Source organism: Macrobrachium rosenbergii, chromosome 25, assembly GCF_040412425.1.
Source record: "Macrobrachium rosenbergii isolate ZJJX-2024 chromosome 25, ASM4041242v1, whole genome shotgun sequence".
Classification (NCBI taxonomy): domain Eukaryota; kingdom Metazoa; phylum Arthropoda; class Malacostraca; order Decapoda; family Palaemonidae; genus Macrobrachium; species Macrobrachium rosenbergii.
Genome location: NC_089765.1, coordinates 47,179,410 through 47,200,924, shown reverse-complemented (window position 1 = coordinate 47,200,924; position 21,515 = coordinate 47,179,410). Strand labels below are relative to the sequence as shown.

Sequence of the window (21,515 nt, the reverse complement as noted above, 5' to 3'; positions counted from 1 at the left end):
ACTTTTGGTAAAAAGTGCTTTCCTTCACCAGCAACCGGGGGGTCAGCGCCCCCCAGCTAAGTAACACAGCCTACTAGGTTAGGTTAGGTCAGGGTACGTTAGGTTAGCCTAGTATGGTTCCTTTTATAATAGATTTCCTTAGCCAATCCCTTCTTAAACATATGGCTCCCTAACGACTTTCGTATTGGCGGAGCCGTTCCTTGCAGTCCGTGCGGAGCTGTTACTTACAAATACCGTCAGAACAACTGAGCTTTTCACACAAAATGTTACTGACGAAAACAAAGCAATGCCTAAGCTAGCTTAGGCTATGCAATTGCACGCAACGGCTTGGCCTAGGGCAGCTCAATTCTTCATTGTCACACTCTCTTTATTAATTAAAATCAAACTTCCAATAATTAGTGTGAATCTCAGCATACATACACTTTAAGTAACCTTGTAAGTTTCTTACCTAGCTTATTAATAACCTTTATGAAGTGTCACATTTAATTTTTGCTATAGTTTTCAAACGTCTCGGTCCCTGCTTAGTATTATCTGATGTTCTTAAAGTTGAAACTAAGAATATTCTATTTTTGAAGCTTTAGGTAATAGTTCTTAAAAGTAAGATACTTCATGTTCAATAGGACAGTAAATAGAGCTTCCTAATATATAAATTTATTCATTAAACAAAATGTACATTTTAAAATTATCACATCATGAAAATTTATAAGTATCATTGATTTCTGCCTACATACGTGACAATATTTATGAGATACATTACTAAATACTTTAATACTTGGTGAATAAGAAAGTTAGCATACAAGGATATGGTTTATCGAAATGGAGCGTTGGGTTGTTGCTACTCGATATGTAAACATTAATAAAAAATATTTGATTTTCTGCATAGTATTCAGTTTTAGTAACAAATACACCGAGGAATTTTCACATGTAAACTTACATTAAATCATAAAGTAAGTATTTTCCACAATTACGAAAGAAAGTGGCCTTTTTTGTACATAGGAACTCATATCTAGACACAGCGAAGACAAGTCTTGAATGAGAATTGTATGGACAAAGTGGACTGTATGCTTAATGTTGTTACTTGGTCAAAAACCACTAAAAGCCTTACTAACAAACCACGCTCCCTTTGCGGTTTCTAAATTACGGGGAGATATCTCTCAACTCAGTTCAATAGTAGCACAATTAAGTACTTTCACTTCTGAGCAGTCTCTCTCTCTCTCTCTCTCTCTCTCTCTCTCTCTCTCTCTCTCTCTCTCTCTCTCTCTCTCTCTCTCTCTCTCTCTCTCTCTCTCTCTCAAAATCTTGCGGGTACTCACGGGTTGATTTTCAGACCTTAGAGGACCGCTGTATGTTACCTCGTTTCTACTGTATAAGTTACTTGTGTACCTTTTAAAGTATGAACACAATGCAAGTTTACCAGATCAAATTATATTCACCATTCATAAAAACTGAAACACAAGGAAAATGAAATAAAATGGAGGGATACTGAAACGCACTTGTTGAATTTACAGTTAAAATTAATTTAATAACTAAAGGTTAAACATATCAAAGAGTAATTATATAAGAGACAAATGAAATTAATTACTCAGGGAATTATAACTCAATGGCACTCAAATGAACCAAGTTACAACAAAGTTCAAATGATAAGGGCAATCACCGTTTCTAAATCCACACACACACATCACTACACGACGCTAGGTAACAGGTCTACTTAAAAGTTGAGCCAAGAAGCTGTCCGTTCCTGGACTTCGCAGAACTGACTGACACAGTTTACATTAACATAAAAAACCTTCACATAATTCTCGGGTTCATTATCAAAAATAAATTCCGAACATAATGGTGCAGAATTTCAACATATTTGTTCACTTTGTTCATTTTGTTCACTTTGTTTGGTTTTATGCACAGCCCTCCACAGGAATGATCCCCTCTCTGTCGGACCCATGTACGTTTTCAAAATAAGGTGCTTCTTACGTTTTCAAAATAAGGTGCTTCTTATATTTTATAATTGTCTTTTAGTGTTTTCTCGTCAGTATCGTAGCTCCTGCAGAATAGGAGAGTTTTTATTTCTTTTTTAAATTTGCTCTCCTCTTGTGTGATCCTCACCTCAGGCGGTATTTTGTTGTACAGTTTGGGTGCAGTGTACAAATGCTCTCTCGCCCGTCTTACAATTCGTTCTAGGTTCAAATAGCGTATATGCCTCGCTTGAATGTATGATTACAACATTCATTTCAGGCCTAAAAAAGCTTAAGCAGCGTCTCAGGTATGTTGGTTCGCCGTATTTTAGTGCTTTAAAGCCTGTAAGAGGTATTTTATAGTCTGTTCTTGCTTTCACTGGCAGTCAATGTAGATCAATTAGTGCTGGGGCTATTCTATTGCGGGAACTTAGTCCTTTAATTAATCTGGCTGGTCTATTTTGTACTCCTTGCAATTTTCTTAGTAGGTAGTTTGGGAGACCGTAGTATATAACATTGCAGAAGTCAAGCCTCGATAGTACTTGATTCCAAATTGCTGTTTTCAGAGTATCTTCGTTTAAGTATTTTCGAAAAAATGCAATGTTTCTAATGTGATAGTTACAGGTCTTTGCAATGGGCAATATATGGTTCTTCATAGACGATTTATTATCAATAAATACTCCTAAGTTCCCCACTACTACTACAATATTTATTGTTGACGAACCAATAGTTACTCTTCCGAAGAGTTCATATTTTCGTAGTGCATTGTCAGATCTAAATAACATACACTCCGTTTTGTCTTCATTAAGTTTCAATTTCTTCGCCAACACCCATTTTTTGATATCTTTCCCTATTGCATCAATTTTACTGATGACATCTTCTACCGCTTCGACAGGAAAATAAAACAGAGTATCATCAGCATACAGTTTATACTTAACCTTGTGCTTGTTTAGAATTCTAGATAGTTCAATAGTGTAAATGCCAAATGGTAGCCTACCGGACCTAGAACGCTACCCTGGGGCACTCCTTTTGTCAGGCCTTTCCTTTCTGATTTCACATTTGATATAACCACTGTAACCTTCCTGTTTTCTGGATAGCTTTTATACCATCTGTGTACATCATCTTCGATGCCTACTGTTCTCAGGTCTTCAAGAAGCAGATACCCCATTTTCCATTTGCTGTAATTTCTACCATGCCATTTATAATTGCGCACAATGTAGACTTTGTTGAGGGTTTTTTTCTGTATACTGACTGATCGTCAGGTATATTGTTGGTGTTTCAAGTGTTTCCACGTTTGTTCGTGAACTACCGTTTCTATAAGTTTTGACAAATACGATAGGTTCGACATTGGTCTATAAAAGCTTAGACTTTCTTTGTCACCTTGTCCTTTATAGGCCGGCTTTATACAAGCAAGCTTTTCACTATTTGGGAAGGATGCCTGTGCTATACTCATTTTGACAATATCGAAATATAGCTCCAGCAACTGATCAAAGTTTTTTGCATCTTTCAAATGGTCTATCGAAAACGGGTCGTTTTCACTTTTCTCGTCATTTTTTCGAAGTCATTCATGTTCAGTTCTTTAAACTTACTGGATTTGCTATTTTTCATTTGGGAAATCACTGGGAGATCTGGAGGGACCTCCTTATCCAAACTACGACAGATTTTTTCATTTTTTTCTTTAAAGTAGTTCACGAAGTTATCGGCTAGGTTTTTGTGGTCACTAGGTACTTCGGCTAGAATCTTTCTTTCTTGAGTCTCAATGTTCCAGCTAAATTGTCTTGGATTTTTGTGGAATTTTTCTCCACACTAAACATTTCATTGCAATATATTTTCCTGGTTTTCACAGTCAAGTCGCTGTACTGATTTCTAGCTGTTTTATACAGTGACCAAGTTTCACAATTTCTTGATTCTTTCGATCTTTTCCATAGATCTTCCATTTTTCTTTTCCTTTTCTCAGCTCCACGTAGTTTTTTTCACCTTTGACATTTCTTCTTTATATACTATGCACTTGTTGCCATCATAAGTTTTATGTTTAGTATCACTATTGCCTTTCTTTACACAATTTTTACACTAAGGAGGTGCTGGTACATTCATTTGATTTGTGATTTTCACCACTTCTAGGGCAACCCTGGTCATTTCTACAATTTGTTGCGCTGTGACCAAATTCCTAACATTTGTAGCACTGATAGGGCATATAACAGTCGTACACCTTGTAATGGCTATACAGTGTACACAATTTGTCACCTCTGTCATAGATAGCCTTTCGTATTTGTGGCGTGCGTTTGATGACATTTTGTGCTTATATTTGTCATCCTTGGCTTTCATTTCCTTCACAATTATCAGGTGGTCATTTTCAAGAATGAGACTAGATATCCAGGGATTTTTCTTAACGATGTTATTGGCAATGTCATCCTCCTCCTTCGGGACACATACTACTTCTATTTTGGGTTTAAGTTTACTCTTCTCATTTACTGATATATTGAAGATTTCCTGAATCTCCTGTACTTGTTCTAAGTTTTTTCCTCTCTGGAAATCTTACAAATAAGTGTCCATCTCTTGTTGTTTTAACCTGTTCAACTGCCACCGTTATTTTACTCATAATTTACCTCTTTTCATTTGCTGCTGTGCTATTTTCGTTTGTAGATTTAATCAGAAGCACTTTTTTTTGTTTTTTGTGATTCAGCATAAGTTTTGTCCATGTTTGTCAGTCTTTACATTTTTATCAACATTGTCAATTTTGTTTTGGATTTTCATCTACGCTGGTCATTACGTCACTAGTTTCTGGGCCAAATCCTGAATCAACTTTGCTAATGTCTCTGTGCCTGCTTTTATTTCTTCAGGTTCATCTTCAATGAATTTTTGCGTTCTTTGTTCAGGCCTCTTGCAATTGTTACAGATGTACAATGTGTTATCACTCCGAAGTATGGATGTGTATTTGTCCTCAGTAGGCCTACCTGAACATTTGTAGTGGACCCAAGTATCACATATTTCACAGCAAGTTCCCTCATCATCAACTTCATCAGTGCAATGTCTGCAAGTTGCCGATTCTACCCCGATTTGGGTTGACTTATCCTCCTCCGGTATTTTCTTTAGTGGTTCATCTTTACGTGGTGCTTCGATAATTGTAAGGTATTGTTCGTATGATAGTTTGATCTTTCCTCTGCTTGGTTTGATTTCTGCACTATGTGTTTTCTCCTTTCCCTTCCTCTTCTTCGTATTCATTCTGAACATCGCGCAAGTCAGGCACTTTACACAGAGCACTCTTCAGACACTGCTTAAGAAAACGCACTTTCTATGTTGCCATAGATTTCAGTCGCTACCTATCTGATCCTTTTTTCTTTCCTTTATCAGGTCAGCAACTGCAATAACACACCGTTCTTATCCTGGACGCCACAATGTATTTCCACTAACAATCATATTTTTCTATTAACTGTTTTTTCTAGGCACAACACAACCAGTTTCAGTGAAAAGGTCGAGCCGGTTTGTTTCGTCTGCAGGAGCACCAGACAAGCTCGGCCGCTGCCTAGGTAATCCTCGCTTTATTAATTGTAGTGATTTAATTGGTGGTGTGTGACAATAAAATTTTGGGCGATGTCACACCCATACAGTGCACGCACATACGCATACAAGCCCACAGAGGGGTGCACAGAGGGTCGAACAACTGCGTTCCCCTGCTGATCTCTTGACCTCGATTCATGGCTTCCCTGGCGAGAGGTACAGACAAGATCTAATAACACCTTCCACTCTTACCATACGTGATATGTGTAACACATTTACCAAGAGCAATTTCATATATATAAGGATAAATGAATTATTATAACTGAAACAGTACTTAGACTTCATTACTAAAACTTCTATTGATGCTTATGTCAAAAGACTTCGTCTATCACCTCACCACAGATGCTGTACATCCTGCAGTAGAATCATAGCAAAAATCAGACAAAACAATGTAAGTGTGTCATTCTCGCATTAGATGTGGTTCTTTCACCCTTATTATGACATGCAATACAGACGTAGATGTTTCTACAAAATACATAAGCATGCGAATATATTTGGATTTCACATGAATACAGACACAACATACAGTAACATAGTTGTTGTCTGTCTATTACCTGATAAAAATGAAATCAATAATTTCTTATGAGACGGACAATACTGATAACCCTATAGTAAGAAATAGATCACGTGGAAACAAGTGAATACACAAAAACTTCAGAAAAAAATTGTTGTGAGAGGAATTTCTCACAGGACCAAAGGGAAAAGATGTTAAGTAAAAATCAGAAAGCAATGAGGGTGAGCTTGATAAAACGTGGTGATGATTAGATTTGGAACAATTGTTACCATTTTCTGTTTAGAAACAATACAATTTGCAGAAACAACACTGGCCACTGAAAAAAGTTGCCTGTGTAAAACCGTAAAGCCGAAGGGATATGCACAACCAACCCGAGTGAATAAACTGCACAGATTTATTTTACTCTTATAATGTTAACTGAAAATCTTTCGACGTCGATTTAACATTTCCAGTTATGTTGCTTGAAAGAGTCAGGCATCTCCAGGACTTTCCTGATTTTTGTCCTTAATAATATGCTGAAGACACATGACCAGGCTCTAAGTCGACTATTTTATAGTTTAAATCATGGACTTGAAGGCGAGTGTTGCGTATTCATGCAAGGTAAGTGTGACAGGACCACACATAAAGCTAATTATTATTGTTCACATAGAAACAAATAAAAGTATGCGATGACCCCCACCTTCACTGGCCTCAGACCACAGGGTGCGTCCTCTGTACAGTAAAACATGTCATAAACACAGTCGAACTTATCATTTACATTTAACAAACAGGTTTAAAACAAGTCAATAACCGCAAGTAGAGAACGAATCTTTGGCTAATACTGGATAATCGTGTAAAGCACTGGTTATGATTATCAGTAAGTCGTTGGCTTGTGTTCGACCTGTTTGTATGTGCGTTAAGTTTCCGACATGTGTTTATGACTGGTTTTTGCCGCAATGTTTACACACCCTTAGTAGCCTAGTAGTCCAGTAGAATTTGGGCAAAAAAATGGCTAACCTATAAAAAATTTAGATAAATTTACAGTATACTTTTTCTAAATCAGAATTTTATGAGTTTTTCGATGGTGCATCTTGTCACTTTGTATCTGTTGGGCAAAACAAGTTATGAAGCAAAATATAAAGTACGTCGGCAAAATTTTCTGTCGCCAAAATTACGTGTTAATGAACTTCAAATTATCATGACTTGGGAAGTATTGGAGTTAGAACAACAATTCACCCACTAAATTGTAGCTTGTGATGAGCACTTTCATTTGATATTAGATATAATATCATTGAGGTTAATTTCAAGGTAACTAAAGGTCGCAAATATTTGACTACTGCAAATGTAAAACTTTTTGATATTACATTTGCATTAAAAGTTCTTGTTAATACTGTTTAAATTTCACAACAACATATGCTACTTTATTTTCTTATTCCAGGGACCTAAGAATGATTAAACATGAGTAAAGTATGATGGAAGCAGTGCCTGATGAAGAGAAAGTGTGTGTTTATTGTGGAGATGGCTCCAGAGATGGTGATCCTTTGAATCATGTGGCTTCCAGATTTCAGGGTGGTGATGGCAGAAAACACCCCTTAAATACCATAACTGAACATGCCACAAAACTAAAATTGGATACCTTAGCCACAAAGTTAAATGAGCATAAACAGCATCATGTGCCAATTTACATACACTTGTCTGGTCGAACTCTCCTAAAAAACAAATCACGGGCAAAATGTAAAGCCACAGTGGAAAATGAGCCAGGTTCTTCTAAGAATATTTCAAGATCAGAAGTTGAAAAATTTGAATTTAAAGGTCAGTGTTTCTACTGTGGAAAAGCCTGTATTTTTGATCGAAAACATCGATATAGACGAGGCTTTGAGGAAGTATCCACAAATGATACAAAATTTTTCATTAAGACCCTTGAGTTATGTAAGGCTAGAGAGGATAATTTTGCAAAAGTATAGAAAGAAGGCTTTTGAGTGTTGGTGATCCTGTTGCAGCATAAGTCGTGCAGGTCAAGTTTTGAAAATCCTCTACCTAAGTATTCATCGAAAGGAAGACCTAAATCTAATAGAAAAGTTGATGCTTTTGAAAAGACATGTCAGATTTTGGAGGATGATATGGAATTATATACTGTTAAAGAATTTCAAGAACTCTGGGAAAAACAAAGTGAAGAGGTTTACTGCAAAAAAATTACTAAAATTAAATTTAAAGAGAAATATGGAGAGTGTGGAATTTGTTAGTAGAAGTGGACTGAGTGACATTATACTGCTTAATAACATTGGTGCTATTTTAACAGAAACCTGGTACAATGAACGCAAATCAGAGCCAAATGATGAGGTTAAACGTGTAATTATAGCAGCAGGCAAACTGATCAAAAATGAGATACAAAACTATGAACATGGAACAGAGTACTATCCTACCGCAGATGACATTCAAGATACTACCAACTGCCATGTACCAGTTCTATTAAAAATGTTTGCAAGCCTCAAGATCTCAAACAATAGTTGCTGGTGCACAACCAAAATCCATAATGCCATTACAGTTTGGGTTAGCAGTTGCAGCAGACAACCGATTAGCATCAAAGTGGCTCAACATCCTTCTATCGAGACTTGGTTTTGCTGTAAGCTGCGACGAGGTGGGTTGCAATGATATCATGTTCTTTATTGATTTCTTGATTTTTTCCCTATACTTAATGGATGAACAGAGAACTTGTTTAAAATCTTATGGCTTGCAATAATTTCATAAATATGTGTACAATCACTCAAAAAAGTTTTGCAACATACTTCAAAAGTTTTCGGACAACAGCTTATAATAGCGACATCTGGCGCTATTTGGCAACTCAGTTGTAAGCGCGTGAAACAACTGAACACTATAGTGGTGGGTCCGAGAAATTACCTGCAGTTTCCCTTAAGCAGGGCTTTTTCTGATACTGCTTACGGTTGTCATACTTTACTTAATAAAAGGATGTTACTATAATACTTCAGAGGTCATCGCTGTTCTTATATTTTAATATTTTCATCTCCAACTGCCATCACTATCGTTGTTTTATCTCCTTCATATGTGTGAACTTTGTAGACATAGGCCTACGACTGTTATAAGCTGAACTATTAGTCTTATTAACATCAACAAATACGACTTTTGTAAAGATTTGCTTGCACATTATTATTAATAAAATTTTTGAATGACTAATCCTATGTATATTGTGAACTAGTGAAACTTAATATAAAATATACTGAACTAGACTAACAGATTTCACGTCTATATTTGTGATACATAGAATATAATCGCGCGGGCGCGCACACACACACACACACATATACTGTATGTATATATATATATATATATATATATATATATATATATATATATATATATATATATATATATATATATATAATGCAGTTATCGTGTAATTTCTCATTTCTTTCATTGCTACTTAGGCCTATCATTTTGATGCCTCCTATGAAGTTAACCGAATATATAACGCCTATTTTTGTATTTCTTATTATCTAAGTTTCTAAGGAATTAAAATTAGCAAGAAGTTCAACATTAATTTAGTTAATGCTAAACGCCATCAGTGAAGAAGACTACCATGCTCATCAGTGGAGAATGTCTCCTCCTCTTCGCAAAAGATGATTCTTACAGAAATCGTCGGCCACTGGATTATATTATAACGCAAACCCTAGCCTCTATTCTTTATGTTTCGCTGATATGAAGTGTTTCTTGGCAGGAGCATGATGAAATAATATTTTGGTCTCATGTAGCCTGTTACGGATGGTTTGAGCAGCAACTTGAAGGGAAAGTGTAATGTTCTCTCTTTATGGCAACACCAGCTTGTCAGGAGAGTTAGGCGGAGCCGCAGAGCTCCTTCAGTGATCATCCGATGATGATCCTTAACAGTAGTGCAACAAAGGGGTCGTCCTCCACTTTTTATAATGAATTTATCATATTTCCTCGTTCTCTGTGTTGTTTTATTCCTCTATACATGGTTGTTTTATTTACGCTAAGCTGCCGAGCAATATCTACAATAGAGACATCAGTCTTATGCAAGGTAATGATTGTGGTGCGGCAGTCTGTTGCCCATCTTATCGGTGCAAGTGACGAGACAGTTTAGTTTAATTTTCCCGCCCGAATGTGGAGTCACACGATAACATACGACGTTACGAGATTTTTTTCTTTTTTGTTTTTGACAACAATAATGGTTGAATTCTTTCTTTCTTTATTTATATATAATTTCATTGATGGTTATTCAATATTGCTTTATTAGTCAATAAGCTTTTATCTGGATTCGAAATATAGTTTCTTCTTTGACTCTTTTGCCCAATCATCTGAAGTGAAATTTTTCAAAATGTTTCGTCATTTTTCGTAATATGAATTTTTCACTCACCATTCTTTTTTATATTGTTAACCGTATGATTAATAACCAAAGTCGAATACGAAAATTACATTTCCTGGTAAATATCAAAAGAACAAATTACTGTTAGGTGAACGAAAACTTCTGGAACATGTTGCAAAACATTTTTGAGTGACTGTACATGGTAATCTATATGATAATTGTGATGTGATAAGATGGACCATGATTGAAGGGAAGCAATTATTCTAATGAGTAACATTTTCTTTTAAAGGTAGTGAGGTTCAAGCAGAACGTCGTGAAGCATGATCGCACTGAGGAGGTTACATGTCCACATGAAACAGCCTTCTTGCAGTCTGCTGGAGACAATACGGATCATAATCTTGCTACACTTGATGGAAAGAACACACATCATGGACTTGGATCAATTGCAATAGCTAATGGACAGTTTTCACACAGAAAATTTGGAAGAACAGCAGTTCCAAGGGATAAAAAGGAGAATTGGTCTGAAATACAGTTCAACCAAGGAATACCAATTAAACCATACCATCCACCTGATAAACTTGCACTTAAGCAAAATATCCTAACACCAATCAAGCCAGAGAAGTTTAATTACAATTTTGTCAATATAGTATGGATATGTGCTCGAATATTTAACAAACAGTGTCCAAGTTGGTCAGGCTACATGAGTGATGTTTCTACCAACCAGCCTTTATCTAAATCTGTTGTTACCGTGCTGCCTATCATCAACTTACCTACTACTGATATGACAGCATTGTATTCACTTTTGTCATTTATCAGTAAACAAAGTAGCAAATTAAATATTCCAACACCAGCAATAACATTTGATCAAACTTTGTATGTAAAGGCTTATGAGATTGGTTTATCTACAAAGATGAACATATTTGTGCGCCTTGGTGGCTTCCATCAGTTGATGAGCTTCTTGGGCTCTGTTGGCTATCTAATGGAGGGAAGTGATCTCAGAACGGCATTAGAAACTGTTTATGCACCATTAGCTGTTAGCCACATGATCTCAGGAAAGGCTTATGCTCGAGCTCTTCGTGGTCATATGCTGTCAGCAGCAGCTGTTTGGACATTATTTTTTGGAGAATTTTGGCATGATATGAGTCCTGATGAGCAAGCACAATTGATCATCATCTTTGAGTCACCCAATCCCCTTTTGAGACAAAATGATGCTGTGTCATTGAAGGTAATTCAGTGGTTAGTGCAGAAGAAAGCAGAACTAACATCAAAGTCACGCACATGTGCTTTGTGGTTCAATTACCTGATGTATGTTGAAATAATACAGCAGTACATAGAAGCAGAGAGAAAAAATAACTGGTCGTCACATGTGTCATTAACTAAACAAATGATCAACCTGTTTGCTGCAACAGGGCATAACAACTATGCCAGAACCTTCCGCCTCTACATTCAATCCATTTCGAATTTAGAGAGACCACCCTGAGATTTTTGAACAATTTACTGCAGGAAATCACACTGTGAGGCATTCAGAAAAGACCTGGTCAGGTATTTGGACTGATTTGTCTATAGAGCAAATTTTGATGAGATCTTTAAAAGGAAGAGGAGTCATTGCTAAAGGTATGACAGAAAATGTATTAAATGTGTGGACAAAAACTATGCATCGTTGTGCAGAAGTAAGTGAAGCCATAGAAGAGTTAACTTCAGTAAACAATTCTCTTGAAAAACACAAAGAAATGCTTCCAGGGCGCATTCAGCGTGACAGTGATGACTTTTTCAAAATTCTCACATGGTTTCGGAGTCACAACCCTTTCAATAGTGATGAAAAACTGGTATGCCTCGATTCAGGACTTATTGACGAAAGCAATAATGTAAGCTGTGATCGTGCTGAAGAAACTGGTACTTCAATTCAGCAAAGCTAAGATGGCAAATCATTTACTGACTGCACATTAAAAAAAAAAAATCTCAAACTTGCAAAGCCTTTATTCTTCAATATCAGTTGACAAAGAAGATATATCCACAGATCCATTGACTCTGTTTTTGCGTTTATTGGTTGCTGTAGAGAGAGAACCAGAAACAGAGATAGAAAGTTACTTTCATTATGAGCTAACACCATATTCCACATCTTTGTTTGCAGGTGTTATGAGAGCTGCTAAGAATAAAGCTACACTAAAAAATCATCTTTTACAACCAGTTACACCAAGAGAAGGTTCTGGTGGTACAGTTGTGGCTGATGGAGGAGCTTTACTTTGGTGTTGTCATTGGAAGAGAAATGCGATGTTCAGCAGAATTTTTCAGAAGTATATTGTCAAATGTCAAAACATAAGAATCAGTGTTGTGGTATTTGATGGATATGCATCCTCAACTAAAGATACAACTCACAAATCAAGGTCAGCCAAAGTATCCGAAGTTGTGCAGATCCATGACGATAATCTTTGCCCGTGTGATCAAACAGAATTCTCAAGTAGCTATGTTAACAAGAAAAGTTTTATAGACTGTCTAGGTAAGAAATTAGAGGAAAATGGTTTCCAAGTTGTTTATTGTCCAGGCGATGCAGACACTACCATCATCAAGACAGCTCTAAATGCTGTTGATAGGCCAGTTACAATTCTGGCTGATGATATTGATATCCTCTGTTTTCTCCTTTCTCCTTCATCATGTATACTTTCATAATGACAGTCAAGACATTTTCTTGAAGACCATGAGAACTCTTAAGGACACACAGTAGCGTATCTCTTATTGGATCAATGACATCACTGAAGCTTGTAATAAAGCACACATAAAATACATTTTATTTGCTCACACCTTTACTGGGTGTGACACTAATTCCATCGTATACAAATTCGGAAAAACATCAGTTCTGTGCAAATTGAAAAATTCATGCAAGTTGCAGCATATTGCAGACCAGTTCTACTTAGAAGATATGGATTGCCAAGATATTGGTAGTGCAGCTGTACGAGTTTTTGAGCTCTTGTACTCTCCAACATGTACCTTGCAGCAAATAAGGAGACAAAAGTATGATGCAATGGTGGCTGTTGATAGATCTAAAATTGACCCTGTTTTGCGTCCTCCTTCTCCAAAAGCAGCATTCTATCATGGACTGAGGGTCTATCTATAAATTCAGGTTTGAAAGGCACTTTGTGATACTGATATTGAACCACTTAGTTGGGGCTGGCAAATGTGTAATGGTAAGTTTAGACCCATCATGACTGATATTGCTGCTGGTCCGGCAGAGTTATTGAAAATTATTCTCTGTGGTTGTAAAGGACAATGTGGAAACAGATGTTCCTGTAGAAAAGCTGGTTTGAAATGTCCACCATCATGTAAAGATTGTCATGGAGTCACGTGCTCCAGTGTACCAGAACCTGAAGACTCTGAGATATGTGAAATTGAATCTCTACAGTAGAGCTTCATTTTTCTGGTACAATCAAAAGTTAGAATATGGTGAATTACTCACATTTCCATTTTTTTAGATTTACTCCTACAACTTTTTTAGAATGTTTATACAATGTAACTCTAATGCTCTTTTGTGGTTTGATTATTTATAAACCATCAATGAAATACCGAGTATTTTAAAACAATTTGAATATAATAAAATTTATCGGTTGAAACTACATTTTTGCTTTATTATAACTGTTCTACATTTATTTTTGGGTTGCTTGCAATTAGCTTAAATTTTAATGAATACCATAAAGTTGTTTTGACAAACAGATAGAATTTCACAAGATACACCAATGAAAAGCACATGAAATTGTAATAAAGAACAACAATACTGTGAATATATCAAACTTTTTTAGAAATTTGTGGGGGTCAAAGTGACCTTTCAAACCTTGTTGACCTTGCTATCATGTTCAATAATGTTTTTTCTTATATGAAACAAAAGAGCCCATCAAAAAGCTACATATTAGGGGGTCTTAACGTTGCATCTTCCATAGGTCCCAACTTATGATGATTTTAATTTTAGTTACACGTAAATTTTGGGTAAAAATGTAATTGTTTTCTTTCATTTAACAATGACTAATATTTGAATATGGATGGGTTAAAACAATGCAAATATATAATCTAAACCAGATTTAGACCATATTTGACTTGTTTAACCTATTTCCACCCCACAGAGAGCATGTAATTGTCTCCTCTCGAAATTTGTATTAGTCAAGATTTTATGACCTTTAGTGACCTGATATTTAACCTATTTATATATCTCCTACAACAAATAAAAGAGCTCATCATGAGCTACATTTTGGTTGGTAAATTATTGTTCTACCGTCAAAAGTTCCCAAGTTATGATAATTTGAAATTCATTAACACGTAATTTTGGCAACAGAAAATTTTGCCGCCATACTTTATATTTTGCTTCATAACTTTTTTTTCCCAACAGATACAGAGTGACAAGATGCACCATCGAAAAGCTCATAAAATTCTGATTTAGAAAAAGTATATTGTCAATCTATCTCAATTTTTTCTAGGTTCAGCCCTAATTCTACTGGACTATAGTCCTTAATCAATGACACACAAGAATAGTTTAGCCCAGTAGGAGGGTAGTACCATTAATGCACCTCATGCGGTACACTGGAGGCATTACTTAACGTTCTTTGCAGCGTCCCTTCGGCCCCCTAGCTGCAACCCCTTTCATTTCTTTTGCTGTGTTTCCATTCATATTCTCTTTCTTCCATCTTGCTATCCACCCTCTCCGAACAATTGTGCGAGGTTTTCCTCCTGATTTACCTTTCAAACCTTTTTACCGCCAGTTTCCCTTTCAGCGCTGAATGACCTCATAGGTCCCAGCTCTTGGCCTTTGGCCTAAATTCTATATTCCATTCCATTCCAACAATAGATTAGGGTGTTCAAGTCCAGTCGTTCACCCTCACCATTTTCTCTGTATTTCCCCTTCCAACTGTGGCTCAGGCTGGGAATCGCGACAGCCTCAAAGAGTGTCTGGCAGAAGACAAACAGATAATATGTGGTTTATTTATAAATATAAGTGATATCTAAGAATATTAAATTGTTCGCTATGTGAGAGGCTCCTCATGTGACAAAATCTTACTAATCATCAGTACAAGGTTAATTACTCTAAGGTCTTCATATTTCCAGAATTGCAGGGATTCAGCTGATGCCAAAAGGTCTTCGCCTTTCATTTTGGTTGGCAGATTTTAAATCAATCTGGTTCTTGACCAGTTTCACTTATCTGTTATGAGATCATGACAAAAGTTTCAGAATCAAATTCAGTACCAGAATTCAACTGCGTTAGTTTCAAGCTGTGAACTAAGACCTTTTTGTTTTCGTGAAGAATAATGATTACTAGATTTGATCAGTAAGGGCGGTGAGTAGAAAGCTAAATGGGATCTTTTCTTCTTCTCCAAGATTACAGGAGAGAACTAAGAACCAGACAGCTTCATTTCTGCTGATGGCAGGAACCCAAAGTAAAGGTGGGTAAGAATGCTTTAAATGAAGAACCCAGTTTTGGGATGTCACAGGTTAACCAGCTGAAGTCTTCACTATTAGGAGACAGTTATATACTTTGTAAATATGCTGATATGAATATTTACTGGGAAATTGTAAATTTTAAGAACCCTTGCACTTACTTAAAGGCAACTGAGTACTTTGACATGGTACCAAACTGAACGTTGTGAATCTATAGAGGTGGCATATCCTGAATTCTCAGCGACTCTGTGTTCATAGAAACCTCGGGTAATTTTTAGATTCTCAAACCGAAGGATAAATAAAACGAGTATGCCAAGAGACTGTTTTATTTCCTTATATTTTATAATATTTCTGCTCTGCGAATTTCAATACAAAATAATATAATATAATCTTTTAATCTTCTATAAAACTTCGTTGTCTTAGGGATCATCCCAGAAGATGAACTTTGTTATTGGTAATGATATGTCGGATTACTCTCGGTCTGTTCGCCGAAGGAAAGATTGGAGACGAAGGCCCTTCCGCCTTCACCGTTAGTGCTTCGTCGAAGGGGCTTCTGAAATCGATTTAGGCATCGGGATTTAACTAGTTAAGCTTGGGGCAAGTCTCGGCCTATAAGATGGAATGTAAGGAAAGCTAAAAGTGAGACAAAAGGATTAGAGAAGCAAGGGAATTTAAATTGTACAAAAGGGCATCTGTACACTGAAATTTTCCTCTGGAAAAATACTAATTTAGCTTAAAGAGAACGTAATGAACCAATGCCGTATTTATTGTTCATTACATCTGCAGAGTTCAAGTAAAAGATATTATGAAGTCTGACAAGGCAAAGTTAGATTATGTTTGAATCATGAAACCTTCCACTTTTCAGTAATAAGACGAAGTATTCCACACAACAAAAACTAAATAATCAAACTAGCATTGAACAGAGATAAAACTTCTCCAATTAATATAAAATCTTTCAATAATTTTCTTGGACACTGGAGGACGATGAAGTTTAAACTCCCCTTGCTTAAGGAAATGAGAAAAGCAATGAAGTTCTCTTAAGATTAGGGGGGAAACTGGAGTAGATTTAAGCTTGTATATAGGATATGGAGCTGGAACGCAGGAATAGGTATGGCATAAAAGCTTGCAATTGCACTGCGAGCATATTATGTACTGCATGTCTTTTGCTTCTTCTTTCTTTGTGTGCTCCGTGCAGAAGAATGACCTCTTAGCGATAAGAGATAAGGCAGGACCTCATGAACGGTGCTTTGGCCTATGGGTTCCATGCTGTAAGGAAGCTGTTAAGTTTCTTAGAGCAATGTCCAAAGTGCTGCAGTGAGAGATGCTTGCTTGAAGACATCAGAATTTGCAGCAACTCACAGCATATTTAGACAAGACGATTGTTACCTTATTAACATGGAATCATGTCTGGATGATTGTACGTGAGAGAGATGTATGCAATAAGAGGATTGGGTCCCCTATGGGCTGACTGGCCTGATCCAGACTATTCCGGGGGTCTCTAATCATTTTTATTATCCCATTATTCCCCAGGCTGGAGGCTGAGATGGTTGATCAATTGGAGCCATTATATTCAGTCCTATGAATGGCACTGTGACTTCTTTTGACATGAAGGAGTTCTTTGCCTAAGGCACCTTTCCTCTTGCATTTCTGACTGATCTCTCCTACCATGATAATCTGTTATAGCATGTGAACTTAACAACGAAAGACTAACGAAATCTTGACCCAATAAAATGTGTGACATAGGATAGTAAATGGGCAACCTAGAACGCTTGCCTTCTTTGCCTGCTTGGCAACCTGGTGCAGGTCACGTTTCACAAGGCAACGTGTGATTTTCTTTTTTTTCTGTCTGCAGGTCAGCACTCTGCACAATGTCATACAATACTCATTCAGCACATTACTAAATTGCAACAGGCATTCTAATATGATAAATGCAAGCGAGGGGGAAAGGGGACAGCAGCTTGGTAAAGTCACACACAAAAGTTGGGCCCAAACCTCCACTTCACTGCACTGGTTTCTTCTTCATCTTTGGGATACAGAGTTTGACACTCCAAAAGACAACACTATGCCAGGCTGGAGGATACGCGAGCAACTTCTGAGCATGACTTTACGACCTACTAAGCCAATCTATAGTGTAATCATGAATTAGTAAGTTCTTGTCTGCTGTAATGTTTGAAAGCTTGTTAAAATACAATAGAAACAATCATAACTCTTACATTCTACATAAGGAACTGCTTATGCCGGACACTTGAGAGCTATTTACAATGGTGGCACACAGAAATCAATGTGGATGAAATCATTAATAACCTAACAACGGACACAACACAAAATTGTCTTTGTACATTTAGTCATCTAATGTAACGACTTGCTTACAATTTCATAAATATCATGCTAATCATAGAAGTAATAAAAAACCTTTGAGTATTTCCTCAGATATAAGGTATCTTGAAAACAAACATGAAATTTTGGTGCCTCCCAAAATGTAGCCACCTACTAAATTAGATACTTAAAAATTAACACAAAGTATCACAAACTTTGCTCAGCAACAGCATTCTATATACAAGTACATAAACATTTGCCATAACTCCCTACATAATCACTAACATTCTTGTAGCCAGTATAGAGAAAATTTTAGAAAAGAGTTAGCACATCAGAACTCTAAGGTTCGTCTGGTATTTGGCACAAAGAGGAAGCTCACTGAATTATGTGTACTGGGCATGTTGTACTCCATTCTAACCTGGTAATCTCAAGGAGATCTCAGGGCTAAGAAATCTTCAGAGAGCTTTTATGAAACATAGCCAAAAATAATCAGACAGTACTCTCTTTGAGCAAGAGTACCTTCACTTATCTGCCTTCATGCAAATTTCTGTCAGTATTGAGTCTTCCAGAATACATACTGTCAGTATTGTTGATACTCTTGATAAGCTTCTGGATTTCCTGACTCTCCTTGGCCAGAGTAAGACCCACCTTCAAAGAGAGCTTCTAAGACACTGTAATCCAGGGGATCCTGTGAATCTAAGTTTTCTTGTGATTCTAATGGATAGTGAGAGAAATATCCAGGGGGCATGTGAGGGTCAGGCATGGATGGAGGTCCAGTGTGGCTTTCGACACCCACATTAGGATACACCAGTGGTTCCTCGTCACTGGCCACAGGAACCTGTGGAGGTAAAGGGTCATAATCATGAGCAGGACCAGAAGAGGTTGCTGCTGAATCATAGTCATGTTGCTGTGAGTGATGGCCCTCATACTTATATGAAGGTTGGGGTGATGGATCATACTTTTCCAAGGGTGGAGGTGGATGGTGTGAGTGAGATATTTTGAGGATCGGAGGTGAATCATACTTATGTAAAGGCACTGGTTGGTCATAGGCTTGAGAGCTCCCAACATCATAGCTGGAATCTTCACAGCACAGCAGCTGACGATTAGAACCTGATGCGGAGACAGATGTAGACTGATTCCCCATGGGAGTGGGTGGAGCTACTGAATTACCAGGAGACTGGCTCACAATAGGAGTTGGAGGAGCAACAGATGGCATAGCTGAAGGAGGCTGGTTGATTGACTGGGAAGGTGGAGCTACGATGGGAGTATAGGCCTGAGATATTTGAGCTTCGTAGGCCTGGGCTTCCTCTTGGAGGCGTGCCCTCTTCATAGCTCGAAGCTCCTGGTTTAACTTAAAAAAGAAGGCAGCGTGGTGTAGGAAGAATCCTTGTTTTCCTTTGTGGGTAGTTGATGACGGACGCTGTTCATGTTGGCGTCCCTTTTCTCGTGGAGAAAATCCTCCGTCTTGACTTCCTGTAGATATTCGTAAGTCTTCAGGTGTCCATTCCCGAAATCCCGCATTCCGGTCGGTGACTGGAACTCCCCAGTCCTCATTTGACCAATGGGGTTTGGAAAAAGGGAATCATTGATCATTGGTTGAGAAAGCATTGGGTAGCTATATCCGGGGTTGTGATTGGCTGAGAATGTGTATGAGGTTGGTCCCAGGAGATTGAGATGAGCTGGATCATATGAGGAGTAACTCCAAGCATCGCCGGTGTTGAAGGAGGTGAGTGTGTTGAGGGAATTGAGGGAATTGAAAGTTCCACCTAGAGCACCACCCATTCCTCCTGGAAGATGAACAACAGTTAAAAAAGGTGCTTTATCATAAGTTTCAGTACATCCATAGTTACAAACTAGTAGTTCTTCCTCAAGAATTCCTTACATTTAAAGCATCCGTTCCACCTCAGTCTAACTTATAATTAATATATAACACAGACTATTGTTATCATGTCATATATTGTTCCAGTTGCAAGTTACAAGCATTAATCGGAACAAGTCACACTACCCAACAAATTCTTCGTTACGCAACCAGTTATCAAACTACTCGATTACAGTTTTCATACCTTCTTGTTGACATGATTAATGACTGATTACTGCACATGCGTTACAGCTCAGGACCTCTTTAAATGACAAATGGCATGTCGGACAGTTTTATTATAGTAACTCTCAAACTACTCGTGAAATTATTTCCCAACAGACACTTCAGCCACACAACCTTCACACTGTTCTTCCCTACCGATCCTTTTGTTATCTCTCTTACCTTTTCAAACCATATCATGTGCTCTCTCATTTATACTGATTAATGTTTTGACTTGTAATTCTGCAAACTGACTACCCACCCCAACACACCCCCCCCACACACACCCAAACAGTGAGTAATAAACGATGAAAAAAAGAAAACCAGAGACTGACAAAAGAGGCTCCAGAGCTCATAGTCTGAAAAGGAAGGATCGTAAGAAGTTATATATAGTGTATATCTACCTGGAGGTATGTAATTCTTTCTGGGTGGTTCTCTTTTCCTCCATTTTGCGCGGCGGTTCTGGAACCAGACTTGTACCCGTGACTCAGACAGGTTCAGTTTGACTGCCAGCTCCTCCCTGGCGAAGACGTCCGGGTAAGGGGCGCGCTCGAAGGCCCTCTCCAGTTCCTCCAGCTGGTAGGCCGTGAATGTTGTCCTGTGCGGAAGAAAGGAGATTGGAATACTTCAAACCGCAAACAAGATAATAAAATTATGAAACAGAACAACTTACTTCAAGGTTTTAATTTCTTTTATCGCAAATATACAGTGCCACGTGAATACGGACACAGCTTCACAGATATGCTGTGATATGGTTTCTAATCCATGTCTGGAAAAGGCTAGGATACGACAGGTCTGAAAACAGCCTAAACATTTAAATATAGATCCAGCGAATTCACAAAATAACGAACTGAAATCATTACAACTATATTCTGATCAATCTCAATATCTGTTTTATGTTTCTGGAATTACTGATGTATTAGAAGTTTCTTGTCATAACTATAATACATGCCGTCACTTCCTAAATTTAGGCTGCGAATGCTGTCTTGTGTGTAGTAAAGGAAAGAGTACGTTCCGTCCTGTGTAGGATTTTGTATTTCCTGTTCTGTGGGTCAGTAAATCAATCAGAATTTTTGGGTTTGAAAATACGATCATTGCTTTTCATGTGTAGAAATTCTCTTCAAAATAATGGACTTGCTCTGCCTTGATGTCCGGCATTAATTCAAAGCGCAAACGACTATATTTTCATTAGCAAAATATACAACTTTGGATGAAAGGACCTTCACCAAATATAAACAAGAAGATTTGATCATTCAGTAAAAACACGTGCATAAGTTTGAAGGCAGAAAGCAGAGTAACTTCTGCTTGAAGGCCAAATCCAATGCATCAGATCCTTGCAGAGAAATAATGACACATCTAATCTAGCAA

The 21,515-nt window shown here is 37.4% G+C and overlaps 2 protein-coding genes across 3 annotated transcripts in view; both read right to left on the bottom strand.

Annotated features, from left to right (window-relative positions):
* LOC136852635 (uncharacterized) overlaps positions 1–554 on the bottom strand; it is a 76,008-nt gene extending 75,454 nt beyond the window's left edge. The window contains exon 1 of the mRNA XM_067127567.1: positions 449–554. The gene's annotated coding sequence lies outside the window, so the exon portion shown is untranslated. The remainder of the gene's footprint in view (positions 1–448) is intronic.
* A 15,510-nt stretch (positions 555–16,064) lies between these two features.
* Positions 16,065–21,515, bottom strand: part of repo (reversed polarity) — a 21,691-nt gene continuing 16,240 nt past the window's right edge. For both annotated transcript variants that reach the window (XM_067127566.1, XM_067127565.1), the window contains 2 exons: positions 20,552–20,745; positions 16,065–19,857 (listed from right to left, as the gene is read on the bottom strand). In XM_067127566.1, coding sequence (XP_066983667.1) covers positions 19,418–19,857; positions 20,552–20,745 — 634 coding nt within the window. In that variant the 3' untranslated portion in view covers positions 16,065–19,417. The remainder of the gene's footprint in view (positions 19,858–20,551; positions 20,746–21,515) is intronic.